Source organism: Mustelus asterias, chromosome 1 (assembly GCF_964213995.1).
Source record: "Mustelus asterias chromosome 1, sMusAst1.hap1.1, whole genome shotgun sequence".
Lineage (NCBI taxonomy): Eukaryota > Metazoa > Chordata > Chondrichthyes > Carcharhiniformes > Triakidae > Mustelus > Mustelus asterias.
Window position 1 is genome coordinate 187,084,970 of NC_135801.1, and position 16,959 is coordinate 187,101,928.

Below are 16,959 nucleotides of genomic sequence, written 5' to 3' on the forward strand. Positions count from 1 at the left end.
CCTTTAAACCTTGCCCCTCGCACCTTAACCCTATGCCCCCTAGTAATTGACATGGTGATGGACACGGCAGCTACCCGAGGAAGCGGATCCAACAGGGACTCTGTCGTGTTTAGAAGAGGACAAAGAGTGGAAAGTTCAACAAAGGTAAACTAAACAATGATTGATAAGAACATGGGTTTAGTTTCAGCAAATTATAAGGAATGCTTAGCAAACTTTCAACTGAGGCCTCAGTGATTGCTAAATATAAATAGGACAGCACAAAAGCAAGCCTTTCAGTGTTTATGCTCTACACAAGCCTCCTCTCACCATATCTCATCTCACCCAACCAATATATCCCTCGATTCCTTTCTGCCTCACGCCCCTATCCTGTCTGTTTCAGGATACTTCGTGTGATAGCCAGTTCCATATTCACACCATTCACTAAATGAAGAGGTTTCACTGGAGTTTCCTGTTGGATATATTGTATAGAATGGTGACAGTAAAGAGCTTGCACGTTCGCAGGCAAGTGTGTGTGTGTTGTCTGCAAATAAGGGGAATAGGTTCAAGCCTTGTGAATTTCCCAGGGAGCTTGCGGAGCCTACGGTTGCCCATGCCAACTCCATGGCAACGCCTTGGCCAATCAGCACCATATTACCCCACGGTACAAATTGCTGTGATCGTTTGAAATTTGCCGTTGTGTTTGTCCTGATGAGTGCAAGACAAAAAGCTTCGGCAAGGTGTCTCTTATTTCATTTCAGCAATATAAATGAAGTCAAGTACCTAAGTGATGCGCCAGAATTCTACCGCCTCACCTGACACGGAATACGCGATGGCCTAATGGTATTATTGCTAGACTATTAGTCCAGAAGCTCAGCTCACGTTTTGGGGACCGGGGTTTGAATCCTGCCACAACAGATGGTGGAATTTGAACTCAATAAAAATATCTGGAATTAAGAATCTACTGATGACCATGAAACCATTGTTGATTGTCGGAAAAACCCATCTGGTTCACTAATGTCCTTTAGGGAAGGAAATCTGCCGCCTTACCTGGTCTGGTCTACATGTGACTCCAGACCCACAGCAATGTGGTTGACTCTCAACTGCCATCGGGCAACTAAGGATGGGCAATAAATGCTGGACTGCCAACGACGCCCATGTCCCACGGATGAATGAAAAAAAAAATGGAGGGGCCAAGGGGCGGACAACGGAAATATTCATTGACCTCGGGCAGGAATTTCCAGTCTCACTCGAGAGGGGCCGTAAAATTCCACTGAAGATCTTACATTTACAGCCAATCCACATATCCTTCTATTCGTTCTCCCTCGCATACCTTGCTAGCTTTCCAATGAAATGCATGAAGTCTGATGGATTCCTTATTTTACATTATTCTGATCCCCTTTTCATTCTCCCCCCCCCCCCCCCCCCCCACCCCACTCCAGAGCTTCCTCAGTTGCCTCATGCTCGAGTACCACTGAAGTCGCCATGACTGTTCACTAGTTGCAGTCATGGGATTAGTTCTGTGAAGACAACAGTACTCCTACCTTGTAGAGAGTTGTGTGCCCAGTAAACCTGGCCCCCACCAAATGAAGTGATTTCCAGCCGTCCAAAGTTTTACACTGAGAAACTGAGCAGGGATTTGAGAAACAAGAACAAGGCGGCACAGTGGCTAGCACTGCTGCCTCAGCGCCTAGCACTGCTGCCTCAGCGCCTAGCGCTGCTGCCTCAGCGCCTAGCACTGCTGCCTCAGCGCCTAGCGCTGCTGCCTCAGCGCCTAGCACTGCTGCCTCAGCGCCTAGCACTGCTGCCTCAGCGCCTAGCACTGCTGCCTCAGCTCACCAGGTTCAATTCCAGCCTCGAACGACTATCTGTGTCGAGTTTGCATGTTCTCCCTGTGCCTGCATGGATTTCCTCCGAGTGCTCCAGTTTCCTCCCATAATCCAAAGATGTGTGGGTTAGGTGGATTGGTCATGCTACGTTGCCCCATAGTGTCAGGGGGATCATCAGGGTAAAGATGACCATCATCCCCGTACCAAAGAAAAGCCAAGCAGTGTGCCTTAATGACTATCATCCAATGGCTCTGATTGGGGCGGCACGGTAGCACAGTGGTTAGCACTGCTGTTTCACAGCTCCAGGGACCTGGGTTCGATTCCCGGCTTGGGTCACTGTCTGTGTGGAGTTTGCACATTCTCCTCGTGTCTGTGTAGGTTTCCTCCAGATGCTCCGGTTTCCTCCCACAGTCCAAAGGTGTGCGGGTTAGGTTGACTGACCATGCTAAAAATGCCCCTCAGTGTCCTGAGATGCGTAGGTTAGAGGGATTAGCGGGTAAATATGTAGGAATATGGGGGTAGGGCCTGGGTGGGATTGTGGTCGGTGCAGACTTGATGGGCCAAATGGCTTCTTTCTGCACTGCAGGGTTTCTATGATTCTATGACATATCCATCATTATGAAGTGCTTTGAAAGGTTAGTCACGGCATGAATCAATTCCAGCCTCCCGGACTGCCTGGATTCACTAACGTTTGCCCACCGCCGCACAGGTCCACAGCAGACGCCATCTCCCTTGCCCTGAACTCAACCCTGGAAAACCTAGATAAATAGGAGTCTGACATAGGTGTCCTTGTTATCAACTAGAGCTCAGCATTCTATACCATTATTCCCACAAAACTCATATCCAAACTCTGTGGCCTGGGCCTCGGCTCCTCCCTCTGCGACTGGATCCTGAACTTCCCAACTCAGACCACAATCAGTAAGGATAGGCAACAGCACCTCCTCCATGATCATCCTCAACACCTGTGCCCTCAGCCCCTTACTATACTCCTTATACACCTATGACTGTGTGGCTAAATACCCCTCCAACTCAAGTTTGCTGACGACACCACCATAGTGGGTCGGATCTCAAACAAACAATGATGAGAGAGTACAGGAATGGGGTAGAGAATCTGGTGAACTGGTGCGACAACAATAATCTCTCCCTCAATGTCAAGAAGACGAAGGAGGTTGTCATCGACTTCAGGAAGCGTAGTGGAGGACATGCCCCTGTCTACATCAATGGGACAAAGTAGAAATGGTAAAGAGCTTCAAATGTTTAGGTGTCCAGATCACCAACAACCTGTCCTGGGCCCCCCATGCTGACACTATAGTTAAGAAACCCCACTAATGCCTCTACTTTCTCAGAACAAAGAACAATACAGCACAGGAAACAGGCCCTTTGGCCCTCCAAGCCTGTGCCGCTCCTTGGTGCAACTAGACCAATCGTTTGTATCCCTCCATTCCCAGGCTGCTCATGTGACTACCCAGGTAAGTCTTAAACAATGTCAGCGTGTCTGCCTCCACCACCCTACTTGGCAGCGCATTCCAGGCCCCCACCACCCTCTGTGTAAAAAAACGTCCCTCTGATGTCTGAGTTATACTTCGCCCCTCTCAGCTTGAGCCCGTGACCCCTCGTGATCGTCACCTCCAACCTGGGAAAAAGCTTCCCACTGTTCACCCTATCTATACCCTTCATAATCTTGTATACCTCTATTAGATCTCCCCTCATTCTCCGTCTTTCCAAGGAGAACAACCCCAGTCTACCCAATCTCTCCTCATAGCTAAGACCCTCCATACCAGGCAACATCCTGGTAAACCTTCTCTGCACTCTCTCTAATGCCTCCACGTCCTTCTGGTAGTGCGGCGACCAGAACTGGACGCAGTACTCCAAATGTGGCCTAACCAGCGTTCTATACAGCTGCATCATCAGACTCCAGCTTTTATACTCTATACCCCGTCCTATAAAGGCAAGCATACCATATGCCTTCTTCACCACTTTCTCCACCTGTGTTGCCACCTTCAAGGATTTGTGGACTTGCACACCTAGGTCCCTCTGTGTTTCTATACTCCTGATGACTCTGCCATTTATTGTGTAACTCCTCCCTACATTATTTCTTCCAAAATGCATCACTTCGCATTTATCCGGATTAAACTCCATCTGCCACCTCTCCGTCCAATTTTCCAGCCTATCTATATCCTGCTGTATTGCCCGACAATGCTCTTCGCTATCCGCAATTCCAGCCATCTTCGTGTCATCCGCAAACTTGCTGATTACACCAGTTACACCTTCTTCCAAATCATTTATATATATATATATCACAAATAGCAGAGGTCCCAGTACAGAAGACTAAGGAAATTTGGCATGCCAGCTACGACTCTCACCAACTTTTACAGATGTATCATAGAAAGCATTCTTTCTGGTTGTATCACAGCTTGGTATGGCCCCTGCTCTGCACAAGACCACAAAAGACTACAAAGAGTCGTGAATAAAGCCCAGTCCATCACTCAAACCAGCCTCCCATCTATTGTCCGTCTACACTTCCCGCTGCTTCGGAAAAGCAGCCAGCATAATTAAGGACCCCACGCACTCTGGACATACCCTCTTCCACCACCTTCTGTTGGGAAAAAGATACAAAAGTCTGAGGTCACGTACCAACTGACTCGAGAACTGCTTCTTCCCTGCTGCCATCAGACTTTTGAATGGACCTACCTCGCAGTAAGATGATCTTTCTCTACACCCCAGCTATGACTGTAACACTATACTCTGCACTCTCTTCTTTCTGAACGGTATGCTTTGTATGTGTAGAGCACAAGAAACAATACTTTTCACTGCACAATAATAAATCAAAAATATGTGGGGTCACAGGGCCAGGGCCTGGGTGGGATTGTTGTTGGTGTAGGCTCGATGGGCCGAATGGCCTCCTTCTGCATGTAGGAATTCTATGATTCTACGAAGGGGCAGTGACCAGTGGACAAGACTGAAGGTGATTGGCAAAGAGCCAGAAGTGACATTAAATTTACAGAACAAGTTGTGGTGCCTGGAATGAGCTGCCTGAAACAACAATGGAAGCAGATTCAATCGTACCTTCCCAAAGAGAATTTGCTAAATAATTGAGGAGATAATGACAGGGGTATCGAGAAAGAGCAGGGCAGAGGAATACATTGGCTGGCTGTACGAAAGAGCCAGCACAGGTATGATGACCCAATAGCCTCGCTCTGTGCTGTAGCCTTCTGTGTCTCCAAGTCTAAGCTCAGAACCACGCAGCTACAACTGTTGCAACTCTTAAATGCACTGATCGATAATTAAGCTTCCAGTGTCCATCAGACACAGGTGAACCAGCACAAATGTTACATCAAAATGAAGCATGCCCAGTTATACCATATTCCAGCACTATTTTAAATCTATTTCCATGATGTGGGCATCACTAGCAAGATTAGCAATTTTTTTTTTTATTTGTTCATGGGATGTAGTTCTCTAGCTGGCCAGCATTTATTGACCATCCCTAATTGTCCTGAACTGAGTGGCTTGCTGGGCCATTTCAGAGGGCAGTTGAGAGTCAACCACATTGAACATTATAACATTCAGGGCTATGGGCCAAGTCCTGGTAGATGAGATTAGGTGGGAGTTCAGGTGTTTCTAATGTGTCGGTGCTGACTCGATGGGCTGAAGGGCCTCTTCTGCACTGTGTATGATTCCTACGTGCAGACTCCACACAGACAGTGACCCAAGCCGGGAATTGAACCCGGGTCCCTGGTGCTATGAGGCAGCAGTGTTGACCACTGTGCCGTCCATAGGTTAGGCTGGAGAAGGGCCGTTCTCCTTGGAGCAAAGGAGATCGAGGGGAGATTAGCTGGAGATGTGCAAGATTATGAGAGGTTTCAATAAGGAAGACAACTGAACACTGTTCTTATGAGCTAATGGCTCAAGGACTAGGATTTAAAGCTTCGACCAAGAGGAAGGTGAGGATGATTTTTTTTTAAAAGCAGTGAATGGTAAAGACATGGAACTCGAGGGTGACGCAAATAGAGATGATCAATGATTTCAAAAGGAAATTGGTTTGGGGCTGGGGGGGCCACGGTGGCATCATGGTAATGTCGCTGGCCCAGGCTCTGGGCGACAGGTTCAAATCCCACCCTGGCAGCTAGTGGAATTTAAATTCAATTAATAAATATACTGAACTCCATTTTTAAACATTTGTAACTGAAAGCCAATCCCAGTAATGGTGAAACTATAATCCATTGTCGATGAAGCCCATCTGGTTCACTAATGTCCTTTTGGGAAGGAAATCTGCCGTCCTTCCCTGGTCTGGCCTACATGGGACTCCAGACCCACAGCAACGTGGTTGACTCTCAAGGGTCAATAAGGGATATCCAGCAAATGCTGGTGCTTGACAGAGATACCCACATCCTGTGAAGGATTAAATCCAGAACTTCAGGACTATGGGGATAGAACAGGGAATGGGGCAGATGGACTTATTCTGCAGAGCTGGTGCAAGTGCACATCAAATCCCTGAAGGAGGCCATTCGGCCCATCAAGTCTGCACCGACTCTCTGAAAAAGCATCTTACCCAGGCCCTATCCCTGAAACACTGCATATTTACCCTGCTGATTCCCCCAACCTACATATCTTGAGACACTAAGGGATAATTTAGCGTGACCAATCCACCTTTCAAATTGGACCGTCGGAGGAAACCCACACAGACACGGGGAGAACGTGCAGACTCTGCACAGACAGTGACTCGAGGCCGGATTTGAACCCGAGTCCCTGGCACTGTGAGGCAGCAGTGCTAATCAATGTGCTGCAGAATAACTTTTTTGTTCTGGACTGACTGTATATCAACAACCTCTCTACAGCTTACCTCATGCGGAACACAGATGCAAAACATGTGCAAACTGTAAGCAGCACAGACAATGGACAGAATTTTTTTTTTCCCCCCATCTTTCTCGTGGAAAGTGAAACACTGATACATGCGGGTAAAGCAAGTGCTGCCTTTTGAAATCAAATAGATTTAAGACGGCTAACAGCAGCCAGCATAATGAACATTTAACCGGGATATTTCTATGTTCTATAACGAGTTTTAGAATACATGATGGGTTCAAAAGAGCTTTTAAAAATAAATAAATTCAGATATTGAATGCAAAACCCATAATTGCGAGAGAGCAACAAGGTTGGAGAGGAGGAGTAAGAATAATCATTACCAGAACCAGGCTGCATCAGTGCCGAAAGGCTGCAGCCTGTTTGTGTTCCAGTCAAGCTCACGAAGTGCGCCTCATTTTCTGATCCGGCAATTTAAAGCCTTCTAGACTAAACACCGAGTTCCTCAGTTTCAGACCATGAACTCTGTTCCCCACTCTTATTCTTTTTTCCCCTCCCTAGTGCGGATGGGGGAGGAAAAATAAGGACGGCACGGTGGCACAGTGGTTAGCACTGTCGCCTCACAGCTCCAGGGACATGGGTTCAATTCCCGGCTTGGGTCAGTGTGCAGAGTCTGCACTTTCTCCCCGTGTCTGCGTGGGTTTCCTCCGGTTTCCTCCCACAGTCCGAAGACATGCGGGTTAGGTGCATTGGCCATGCTAAATTGCCCCATGGTGCCCTAGGGTGCGTAGGTTAGAGGGATTAGCAGAGTAAACATGTGGAGTTGTGGATAGGGCCTGGGTGGGATTGTTGTCGGTGCAGACTCAATGGGCCAAATGGTCTCCTTCTGCACTGGTCGGGATTCTGTGATTCTGGTGCTGGTCTGAATCTCTTTTTCCCCCATGTTTTTTTAAATTTCAGATAAGAACTGTTCGTTATTCTGTCATTACCACACTCTGGTATTATTACTTACTCCTCCTCTCCAACATTATTCTTACTCCTCCTCTCCAACAGCTTTAGTTTTACTGCAACCACTGCCACTCCCTTTGCCTTTTGCTCCCTGACATCTTTGTCATTTAATCTCTTTGACCCTCTGACCTTCCCTTTGTTCTCCCTCCTCATTCCACTCCACTTTTCAATGGTGTAAAATCCATCATATTTCTGTCTTCATGTATCATATTCAACTCGAAACATTAACTGTTTTATTTTATTCGTTTGTGGGTCCTGGGCGTCGCTGGCTGGCCAGCGTTTATTGCCCATTCCTAGTTGCTCTCAAAGAATTCTAATGAGTTTGTCAGGCATGGTTTCTCCGTCATGAAGCCAATGCTGACTCTGCTTGATTATATGGTGCATTTCTAAATGTTCTGCCATTACATTCTTTATAATGGACTCCAAACATTTTCCCAATGACAGTTGTTAGGCTAATGGGACTATAATTACCCATTTTTGTCACCCTCCCTTTTGGAATAAGGGTGTTATGAATGAGGCTGAAGTAACTGGGACTCTCCATTAAAAGGTGAGGTAGAATTGATGTGGTAACTAAAGTAAAATCTAATTCATCCTGGTCAATAAATTGGTAATTAAGAAGCATATAAGAGCAAGAAGATAAGATGTGAAGGAGTAGGACCTATCAAATGGGATGGTGGGAAAGTCTGTATAGAACCGGTAGAAATAGCAGAGGTACTCAATGAATACTTTACTTCAGTATTCACAGTGGAAAAGGATCTTGGTAGTTGCAGCGCAGACTTGCAGTGGACTGAGAAGATTGAGCATGTGGACATTAGGAAAGAGGATGTGTTGGAGCTTTTGAAAAGCATCAAGTTAGATAAGTCGCCGGGACCGGATGGGATGTACCCCAGGTTACTGTGGGAGGCGAGGGAAGAGATTGCTGAGCCTCTGGCGATTATCTTTGTGTCATCAATTGAGACGGGAGAGGTTCCGGAGGATTGCGGATGTGGTTCCGTTATTCAAGAAATGGAGAAGAGATAGCCCTGGAAATTATAGACCGGTGAGTCTAACCTCAGTGGTAGGTCAGTTGATGGAGAAGAGCCTGAGAGTCAGGATTTATGAACATCTGGAGAGGACAGTAGTGGGAACTTGTGCGTGGAGTCTGAAGAGATAGGAGAGGCACTAAATGAATATTTTTCGTCGATATTCACACAGGAGAGGGACAGTGTTGTCAAGGGGAGTACTGAGATGCAGGCTGTTGGACTGGATGGGGTTGAGGTTCATAAGGAGGAGGTGTTAGCAATTCTGGAAAGGATAAAAATAGATAAGTCCCCTGGGCCGGATGGGATTTATCCTAGGATTCTCTGGGAGGCTAGAGAGGAGATTGCAGAGCCTTTGGCTTTGATCTTTGTGTCATCATTGTCTACAGGAATAGTGCGAGAAGATTGGAGGATAGCAAATGTTGTCCTCTTGTTCAAGAAGGGGAGTAGGGACAACCCTGGTAATTATAGACCGGTGAGCCTCACTTCTGTTGTGAGCAAAGTATTGGAAAGGATTATAAGAGATAGGATTTATAATCACCTGGAAAGGAATAATTTGATTAGGGATAGTCAGCACGGTTTTGTGAAGGGTACGTCGTGCCTCACAAACCTTATTGAGTTCTTTGAGAAGGTGACCAAAGAGGTGGATGATGGTAAAGCGGTTGATGTGGTGTATATGGATTTCAGCAAAGCGTTTGATAAGGTTCCCCATGGTAAGCTTGTGCAGAAAATACGGACACATGGGATTGAGGGTGATTTAGTGGTTTGGATCAGGAATTGGCTAGCTGTAAGAAAACAAAGGGTGGTGGTTGGTGGGAAATATTCATCCTGGAGTTCAATTACTAGTGGTGTACCGCAAGGATCTGTTTTGGGGCCACTGTTTGTCATTTTTATTGATGACCTGGATGATGGCGTAGAAGGTTAGTAAATTTGCGGATGACACTAAAATCGGTGGGATTGTAGACCGTGCAGAGGGAAGTGGCAGGTTACAAAGGGACGTAGATAAGCTGCAGAGCTGTGCTGAGAGGTGGCAAATGGAGTTTAATGTGGAAAAGTGTGAGGTGATTCACTTTGGAAGGAGTAACAGGAATACAGAGTACTGGGCTAATGGTAAGATACTTGGTAGTGTGGATGAACAGAGGGATCTGGGTGTCCATGTGCATAGATCCCTGAAAGTTGGCACCCAGGTTGATAGAGTTGTTAAGAAGGCGTACGGTGTGTTAGTTTTTATTGGTAGAGGGATTGAGTTTCGGACCCAGGAGGTCATGCTGCAACTGTACAAAACTCTGGTGCAGCTGCATTTGGAGTATTGCGTACAGTTCTGGTCGCCGCATTATAGGAAAGATGTGGAAGTGTTGGAAAGGGTGCAGAGGAGCTTTACCAGGATGTTGCCTGGTATGGTGGGAAGATTGTATGAGGAAAGGCTGAGGGGCTTGAGGTTGTTTTCGTTAGAGAGAAGAAGGTTAAGAGGTGACTTAATAGAGGCATACAAGATGATCAGAGAATTAGATAGGGTGGATAGTGAGAGCCTTTTTCCTCGGATGGTGATGGCTAACACGAGGGGACATAGCTTTAAATTGAGGGGTGAGAGATATAGGACAGATGTCCGAGGTAGGTCCTTTACTCAGAGAGTAGTAAGGGCCTGCAGCAGTAGTGGACTCGTCAACATTAAGAGCATTCAAATGGTTATTGGATAAACATATGGATGATATTGGAATAGTGTAGATTAGAGGGGCTTTAGATTGGTTTCACTGGTCGGCGCAACATCAAGGGCCGAAGGGCCTGTACTGCGCTGTAATGTTCTACGAATAGTATGATCAGAAATAGCCAGCACGGCTTTGTCCAAGGCAGATCATGCTTACGAGCCTAATTGAATTTTTTGAAGATGTAACTAAACACATAGACGAGGGAAGAGCGGTAGATGTAGTTTATATGGATTTCAGCAAGGCGTTTGATAAGGTGCCCCATGCAAGGCTTATTGAGAAGGTGAAGGGGCATGGGATACAAGGGGACATTGCCTTGTGGATTCAGAACTGGCTTGCCCACAGAAGGCAAAGAGTGGTTGTGGATGGGTCTTTTTCAGCATGGAGGTCGGTGACCAGTGGAGTGCCCCAGGGATCTGTTCTGGGACCCTTGCTCTTTGTGATTCTTATAAATGACCTGAATGAGGAAGTGGAAGGATGGGTTGGCAAGTTTGCTGATGACAAAAGTTGAAGGTGTTGTGGATAGTGCAGAGGAATGTCTGCAGTTGCAACGAGACATAGATAAGATGCAAGACTGGGCGGAGAAGTGGCAGATGATCTTCAACCCAGATAAGTGTGTGGTGGTTCATTTTGGCAGGTCGAATAGCATGAAAGAATATAATATTAAGGGTAAAACGCTTGGCAGTGTGGAAGATCAGAAGGATCTTGGGGTCCGGGTTCATAGGACGCTCAAAGCAGCGTCGCAGGTGGAGGCTGTGGTTAAGAAGGCGTATGGAATACTGGCCTTCATCAATAGAGGAATTGAGTTTAGAAATCGGGAGATAATGCTGCAGCTGTATAGGACCCTGGTCAGACCCCACCTGGAGTACTGTGCCCAGTTCTGGTCGCCTCATTACAGGGTGCAGAGGAGATTTACAAGGATGTTGCCTGGATTAGGTGGCATGCCTTATGAGGATAGGTTGAGAGAGCTAGGTCTTTTCTCCTTGGAGAGGCGAAGGATGAGAGGTGACCTGATAGAGGTGTTTAAGATGTTGAGGGGTATTGATAGAGTGGATTCTCAGAGGCTTTTACCCAGGGCTGAAATGGTTGCCACAAGAGGTCACAGGTTTAGGGTGCTGGGGAGTAGGTACAGAGGAGATGTTAGGGATAAGTTTTTCACTCAGAGGGTGGTGAGTGCGTGGAATTGGCTGCCGGTCGTGGTGGTGGAGGTGGATTTGATAAGGTCTTTTAAGAGACTTTTGGATAAGTTCATGGATAAGTGGTGTTGTGGATAGTTTGGAGGGATGTCAGAAGTTGCAGCGAGACATAGATAGAATGCAAGACTGGGCGGAGAAGTGGCAGATGGACTTCAACCCGGATAAGTGTGTGGTGATCCATTTTGGCAGATCCAATGGGATGAAGCAGCAGTATAATATGAAGGGTACCATTCTTAGCAGTGTAGAGGATCAGAAGGACCTTGGGGTCCGGGTCCATAGGACTCTTAAATCGGCCTCGCAGGTGGAGGATGCGGTCAAGAAGGCGTACGGCGTACTGGCCTTCATTAATCGAGGGATTGAGTTTAGGAGTCGGGAGAAAATGCTGCAGCTTTATAGGACCCTGGTTAGACCCCACTTGGAGTACTGCGCGCAGTTCTGGTCACCTCATTACAGGAAAGATGTTGAAGCCATTGAAAGGGTGCAGAGGAGATTTACAAGGATGTTGCCTGGATTGGGGGGCATGCCTTATGAGGATAGGTTGAGGGAGCTTGGTCTCTTCTCCCTGGAGAGACGAAGGATGAGAGGTGACCTGATAGAGGTTTACAAGATGTTGAGAGGTCTGGATAGGGTAGACTCTCAGAGGCTATTTCCAAGGGCTGAAATGGTTGCTACGAGAGGACACAGGTTTAAGGTGCTGGGGGGTAGGTACAGAGGAGATGTCAGGGGTAAGTTTTTCACTCAGAGGGTGGTGGGTGAGTGGAATCGGCTGACGTCGGTGGTGGTGGAGGCAAACTCGTTGGGGTCTTTTAAGAGACTTCTGGATGAGTACATGGGATTTAATGGGATAGAGGGCTATAGATAGGCCTAGAGGTGGGGATGTGATCGGCGCAACTTGTGGGCCGAAGGGCCTGTTTGTGCTGTGGCTTTCTATGTTCTATGGAAGTTAGTAAGATAGAGGGTTATAGGTAAACCTAGTAGGTAGGGACATGTTCGGCGCAACTTGTGGGCTGAAGGGCCTGTTTGTGCTGTAGCTTTTCTATGTTCTATATTTCAGGGGAACCTTCTATATGGGCAGCACGGTGGCACAGTGGTTAGCACTGCTGCCTCACAGCGCCAGGGTCCCAGATTCGATCCCTGGCTTAGGTCATTGTCTGTGTGGAGTTTGCACATTCTCCCTGTGTCTGCATGGGTTTCCTCCAGTGCTCCAGTTCCCTCCCACAGTCTGCTGGTTCGTGCATTGACCCAAACAGGCGCCGGAGTGTGATGACTAGGGGAATTTCAAAGTAACCTCATTGCAGCCTTACTTGTGACGAATAAATAAACTTAACTTTTATTTCCGCTCAATGAGTCAATAACTAAGGGCTGTAAATTTAAGGGGAAAATTATAATGGTTAATTTAAAAAAAACTTTCATGGGATGTGGGTGTTATTGGTAAGGTAATTCCTAATTGCCCTTGAACTGAATGGCTTGCTGGGCCATTTCAGAGGGCAGCTAAGAGTCAACCACATTGCTGTGGCTCTGGAGTCACATGTAGGCCAGACCAGGTGAGGACGGCAGATTTCCTTCCCTAAAGGACATTAGTGAACCAGATGGGTTTTTCCGACAATCAAGAATGGTTTAATGGTTATCAGTAGATTCTTGATTCCAGATCGAATTCAATTTCCACCACCTGCCGTGGCAGGATTCGAACTCGGGTCCCCAGAACATTAGCTGAGTTTAGTTCACTTTAGGAAACCTAGTCGGCATGGACGAGTTGTGCTGAAGAACCTGTTTCCGTGTGGTATATCCCTATGACTCTAATTCCAGGTTTATTAGGGGTGGAATTTAAATTCAATTAACAAACCTAGAATTGAAAGTTAGTGTCAATAATGGTGATGATGAAACTAGTTTCGGTCTCGCCATGACAGGGGTGGAATTTAAATTCAATTAACTGCCGTGGTGAGACAGAGAATGGTTTCATGGTCACCATTACTGAGACTAACTTTTATTTCTAGGTTTATTAGTCAATTGAATTCAAATTCCGTCCCTGCCGTGGTGGGATTTGAACCAGTGTCCCGCCTCTGGGTTACTAGTCGAGTGACGTTGCCACTTTGCCACCTGCAGAATGGCTGAGATATGTGTCTAGTAAACAGCACTTTTAGCTTTAGTTGTGAAGCTCGTTGGGACATCCCATGATCAGTCCTGTATAAATATAACTGAGCTTGTTTGTTCTCATTCTGAAATCGGATAGTTGCTTATCCAGCACTGTTGGCATTGCGTTTACATGCCGTATATCTTTCATTAGTTGTTACTGTCATGGATTCTATAGCACAGATTGGAAATGAGGAAGTTCAGAGTAAGAAGGGAAATCGGGTGGAACATTACACCTCTTTGGGAGCCTTGGAACAAGAGGAGGTCATTCAGCCCTTTGAGCGCATTCCGCCATTCATTAAGATCATTGCTGGTCTGCACCTCAACATCATTTACCCAGCATGGCTACATATCCCTTGATGTCCAACCTAATAAAAATCTATTGACTTCAGACTGGTTGGTCCTTCGTCTTTTGAAGGGAAAGGACAATGCTGCTTCCCACTCAACAGCAGTGTGGACAAAGTGTTTCCTGATTCGCGCCCATCCATTGACTCTGTTTACACTTCCTGCTGCTTCGGGAAAGCAGCCAGCATAATCAAGGATCCTATGCACCCCAGACATACACTCTTCCACCTTCTTCCATCGGGGAAAAAGATACAAAAGTCTGAGGTACCAACTGACTCGAGAACAGCTTCTTCCCTGCTGCCGTCAGAATTTTGAATGGACCTACCTTGTATTAAGTGGATCTTTTGCTACACCCTAACTATGACTGTAACACATTCTGCACTCTCTCTACTTTCCTTCTCACCTATGTACTCTATGAACAGTATGTTTTGTCTGTATAGCGCACAGGAAACAATACTTTTAAGTTTGTTTTATTATTAGTCACAAGTAAGGCTTACATTAACACTGCAATGAAGTTACTGTGAAAGTTCCCTAGTCACCACAGTCCGGCGCCTGTTCAGGTCAATGCACCTAACCAGCACATCTCTCAGAATGTGGGAGGAAACCAGAGCACCCAGAGGAAACCCACGCAGACACGGAGAGAACATGCAAACTCTGCACAGACAGTGACCCAACCCGGGTCCCTGACGCCACGAGGCAACAGCGCTAACCACTGTGCCTCCGTGCTGCCCACTTTTCACTGTATCCCAATGCATGTGACAAATCAAATCGAAAGGCCTGGTTTTGATTGTATTATGGATTGTTGTTGTTCCTCCCATCAGGAAGCATTGATGGGAGGCTATTGTTATCTACAGGGTTAATGAGGAGCGTGAGGCAATTTGTGCCTCCGGCAAGTGTAGGAACCGAGTGTCGGGTGTTGGTAGGATTGGTTCGTGCAGTGCTTGTGTTCTGATCTTCTTCCCATTGCTCTGTTCTTGTTCCAGGTTGGGTTCTTGAAGATCAGTCACAAATATGAAATCACGTTTCTGCTGCCAGCCAGCCAAAACCTGCGACAAGGGGCCAGCTCCATCCCCCTTCCTAACCTTTACTTGAAGCTGATCGACCTAGCTCCTGTTACAGAAGGTGAGAGCCCTTCACATGTATTTGTGGGCATTGGCAAAGGAGCCAGAGGCGACACGTGGGGGGGAAAATGCAATTGGTGGTTATAATCTAGAATGCATTCTCTTTAAATAATGGGAGGAAATGTTTTACTAATCGCTTTCCAGAGGGAATACTAGAAAAGGAATGTTTTTGCAGAGCTATGCAGAATGAGCAGGGATGTTCTTAGGGACAAATTGCATTGCTCGGAGAATGGGCGATGAAGAGTTGGTGAGTTACCAGAACATCAAATTCAAATCTGATGGGCTGCTGTTATTCAAATACCTAGTTTAAACTGGTTAAAATTCAAAAACAACCTGTTGTCTTGGCAGCAATTACTGTCTAGGCTAGCGATACAATGTTTCACTCTGTGTACAGCATGCATCAGCTTCTCTTCAATACAGAGGGAAAAAATGCCCTTTTCTAACACCTGCTCTGTACTAAGCTCTAGGCGATTCACCACAAGATGTTCTTGGTGCCAGCTATGACTCACTTGGTTATGATGGGGAGATTGATCTTCTCGCTGAGAACTAAAGGCAAACATTCAGCGGTACCTCCCTTCATCATCTGGTTACGTGTGTGTGAGAAATAGTACGATCGGCTCTTCAGCAACTTCTAGTGGTTAAATCAAAATAATTACCTCAGACTCTCTGTAAAAGCAACAAGTAACACTTTATTTATCTAACTAACAGTGAACAGGTTAACAAAACTATTACCAAACCAAACAAAGCACTATTCTAATGGAATACTAGTTAGATAAATCCAATTCCCACTTATTAACAAAAATAATAGAATTCTTAGTCACTCTCAAAATTTCAACCAGGTTCGTTGTCTTCCGGAATCTTCTGTCTTCTTTTGTCTTCATTATCGAGATGAGGCTTCCTTTTAAGATTCTCAAGAGCCTCTCCCTGTGGCAGTTGCTGTCTGGTTCTCTGGAGCTAGGCGCTGGCTCGTGTACCACTGACGTACCAAAACACCCTCAATCGGATTAGTTTACCAGGTTACCAACACGTCAAATTCAAATCTGATAAGCTGCTGTTATTCAAATGCCTAGTTTAAACTGATTGTGTTTTTCCAATCTGTTGTCTCGGCTGCAATTACTGCCTAGGTTAGCGATACGATGTTTCAGTCTGTGTACGCCATGCACTTTCTTCTCTTCAGTACAGGGGAAAAAAAACTACCTTTTCTAACAGACCATGCAATTTTAAAATAATTTTACAAAGGCTAACTTCACATCGTTCTACTCAACTTCACAACAGTAGTGCACTTGCCTCTGAGTCCATGGGTTGAGTGTTCCAGTCCTACTCCAGAGACTTGAGCCGATGCATCCAATGCTGTGCTGAGGGAGCGCTGCACTGTTGGAGGTTTTGAATGAGATGTTAAACTGAGGCCTCATCTACACTCTCAGGAAAAGTAAATGATCCCACCGCACTATTCTGAAGAGGGGCAGAGAGGTTCTTCTTGGTGTTCTGGCTAATATTTAACCCTCAACCAAAAATCACAAATCACCATGGTTTGTGGGGGTTTTTTTTAAGCAATGTGCAGATTGGCTGCCAGGTTTCCTACATGACAGTTGTTGCCTGATGGGTTTCTGCAAAGCCTGATGGTTAAAAACAAAAGGCTAACTCTATCAACAAAGACCAGGATGTGCAGTGAAGAACAGGCACAGGAGCTGCTTGGACAGTGGCTATTGCTACGCCTCAAGCAGACAGTGATTGAACTCCAGACCGTGTGTCATGCTCCTCAGAGAAATGTGACCCCCTGAAAGAGACACGACTCCCTCAGCATTCGTGACCCTAAGGCAGTGATTTATTACTGC

The 16,959-nt window shown here is 46.3% G+C and overlaps 1 protein-coding gene across 1 annotated transcript in view; it reads left to right on the plus strand.

Moving 5' to 3' along the window:
* adisspb (adipose secreted signaling protein b) overlaps nt 1-16,959 on the plus strand; it is a 148,001-nt gene that overhangs the window by 62,954 nt on the left and 68,088 nt on the right. Inside the window, exon 3 of the mRNA XM_078224256.1 lies at nt 14,987-15,125. Within this exon, the coding sequence (XP_078080382.1) occupies nt 14,987-15,125 (139 nt within the window). The remainder of the gene's footprint in view (nt 1-14,986; nt 15,126-16,959) is intronic.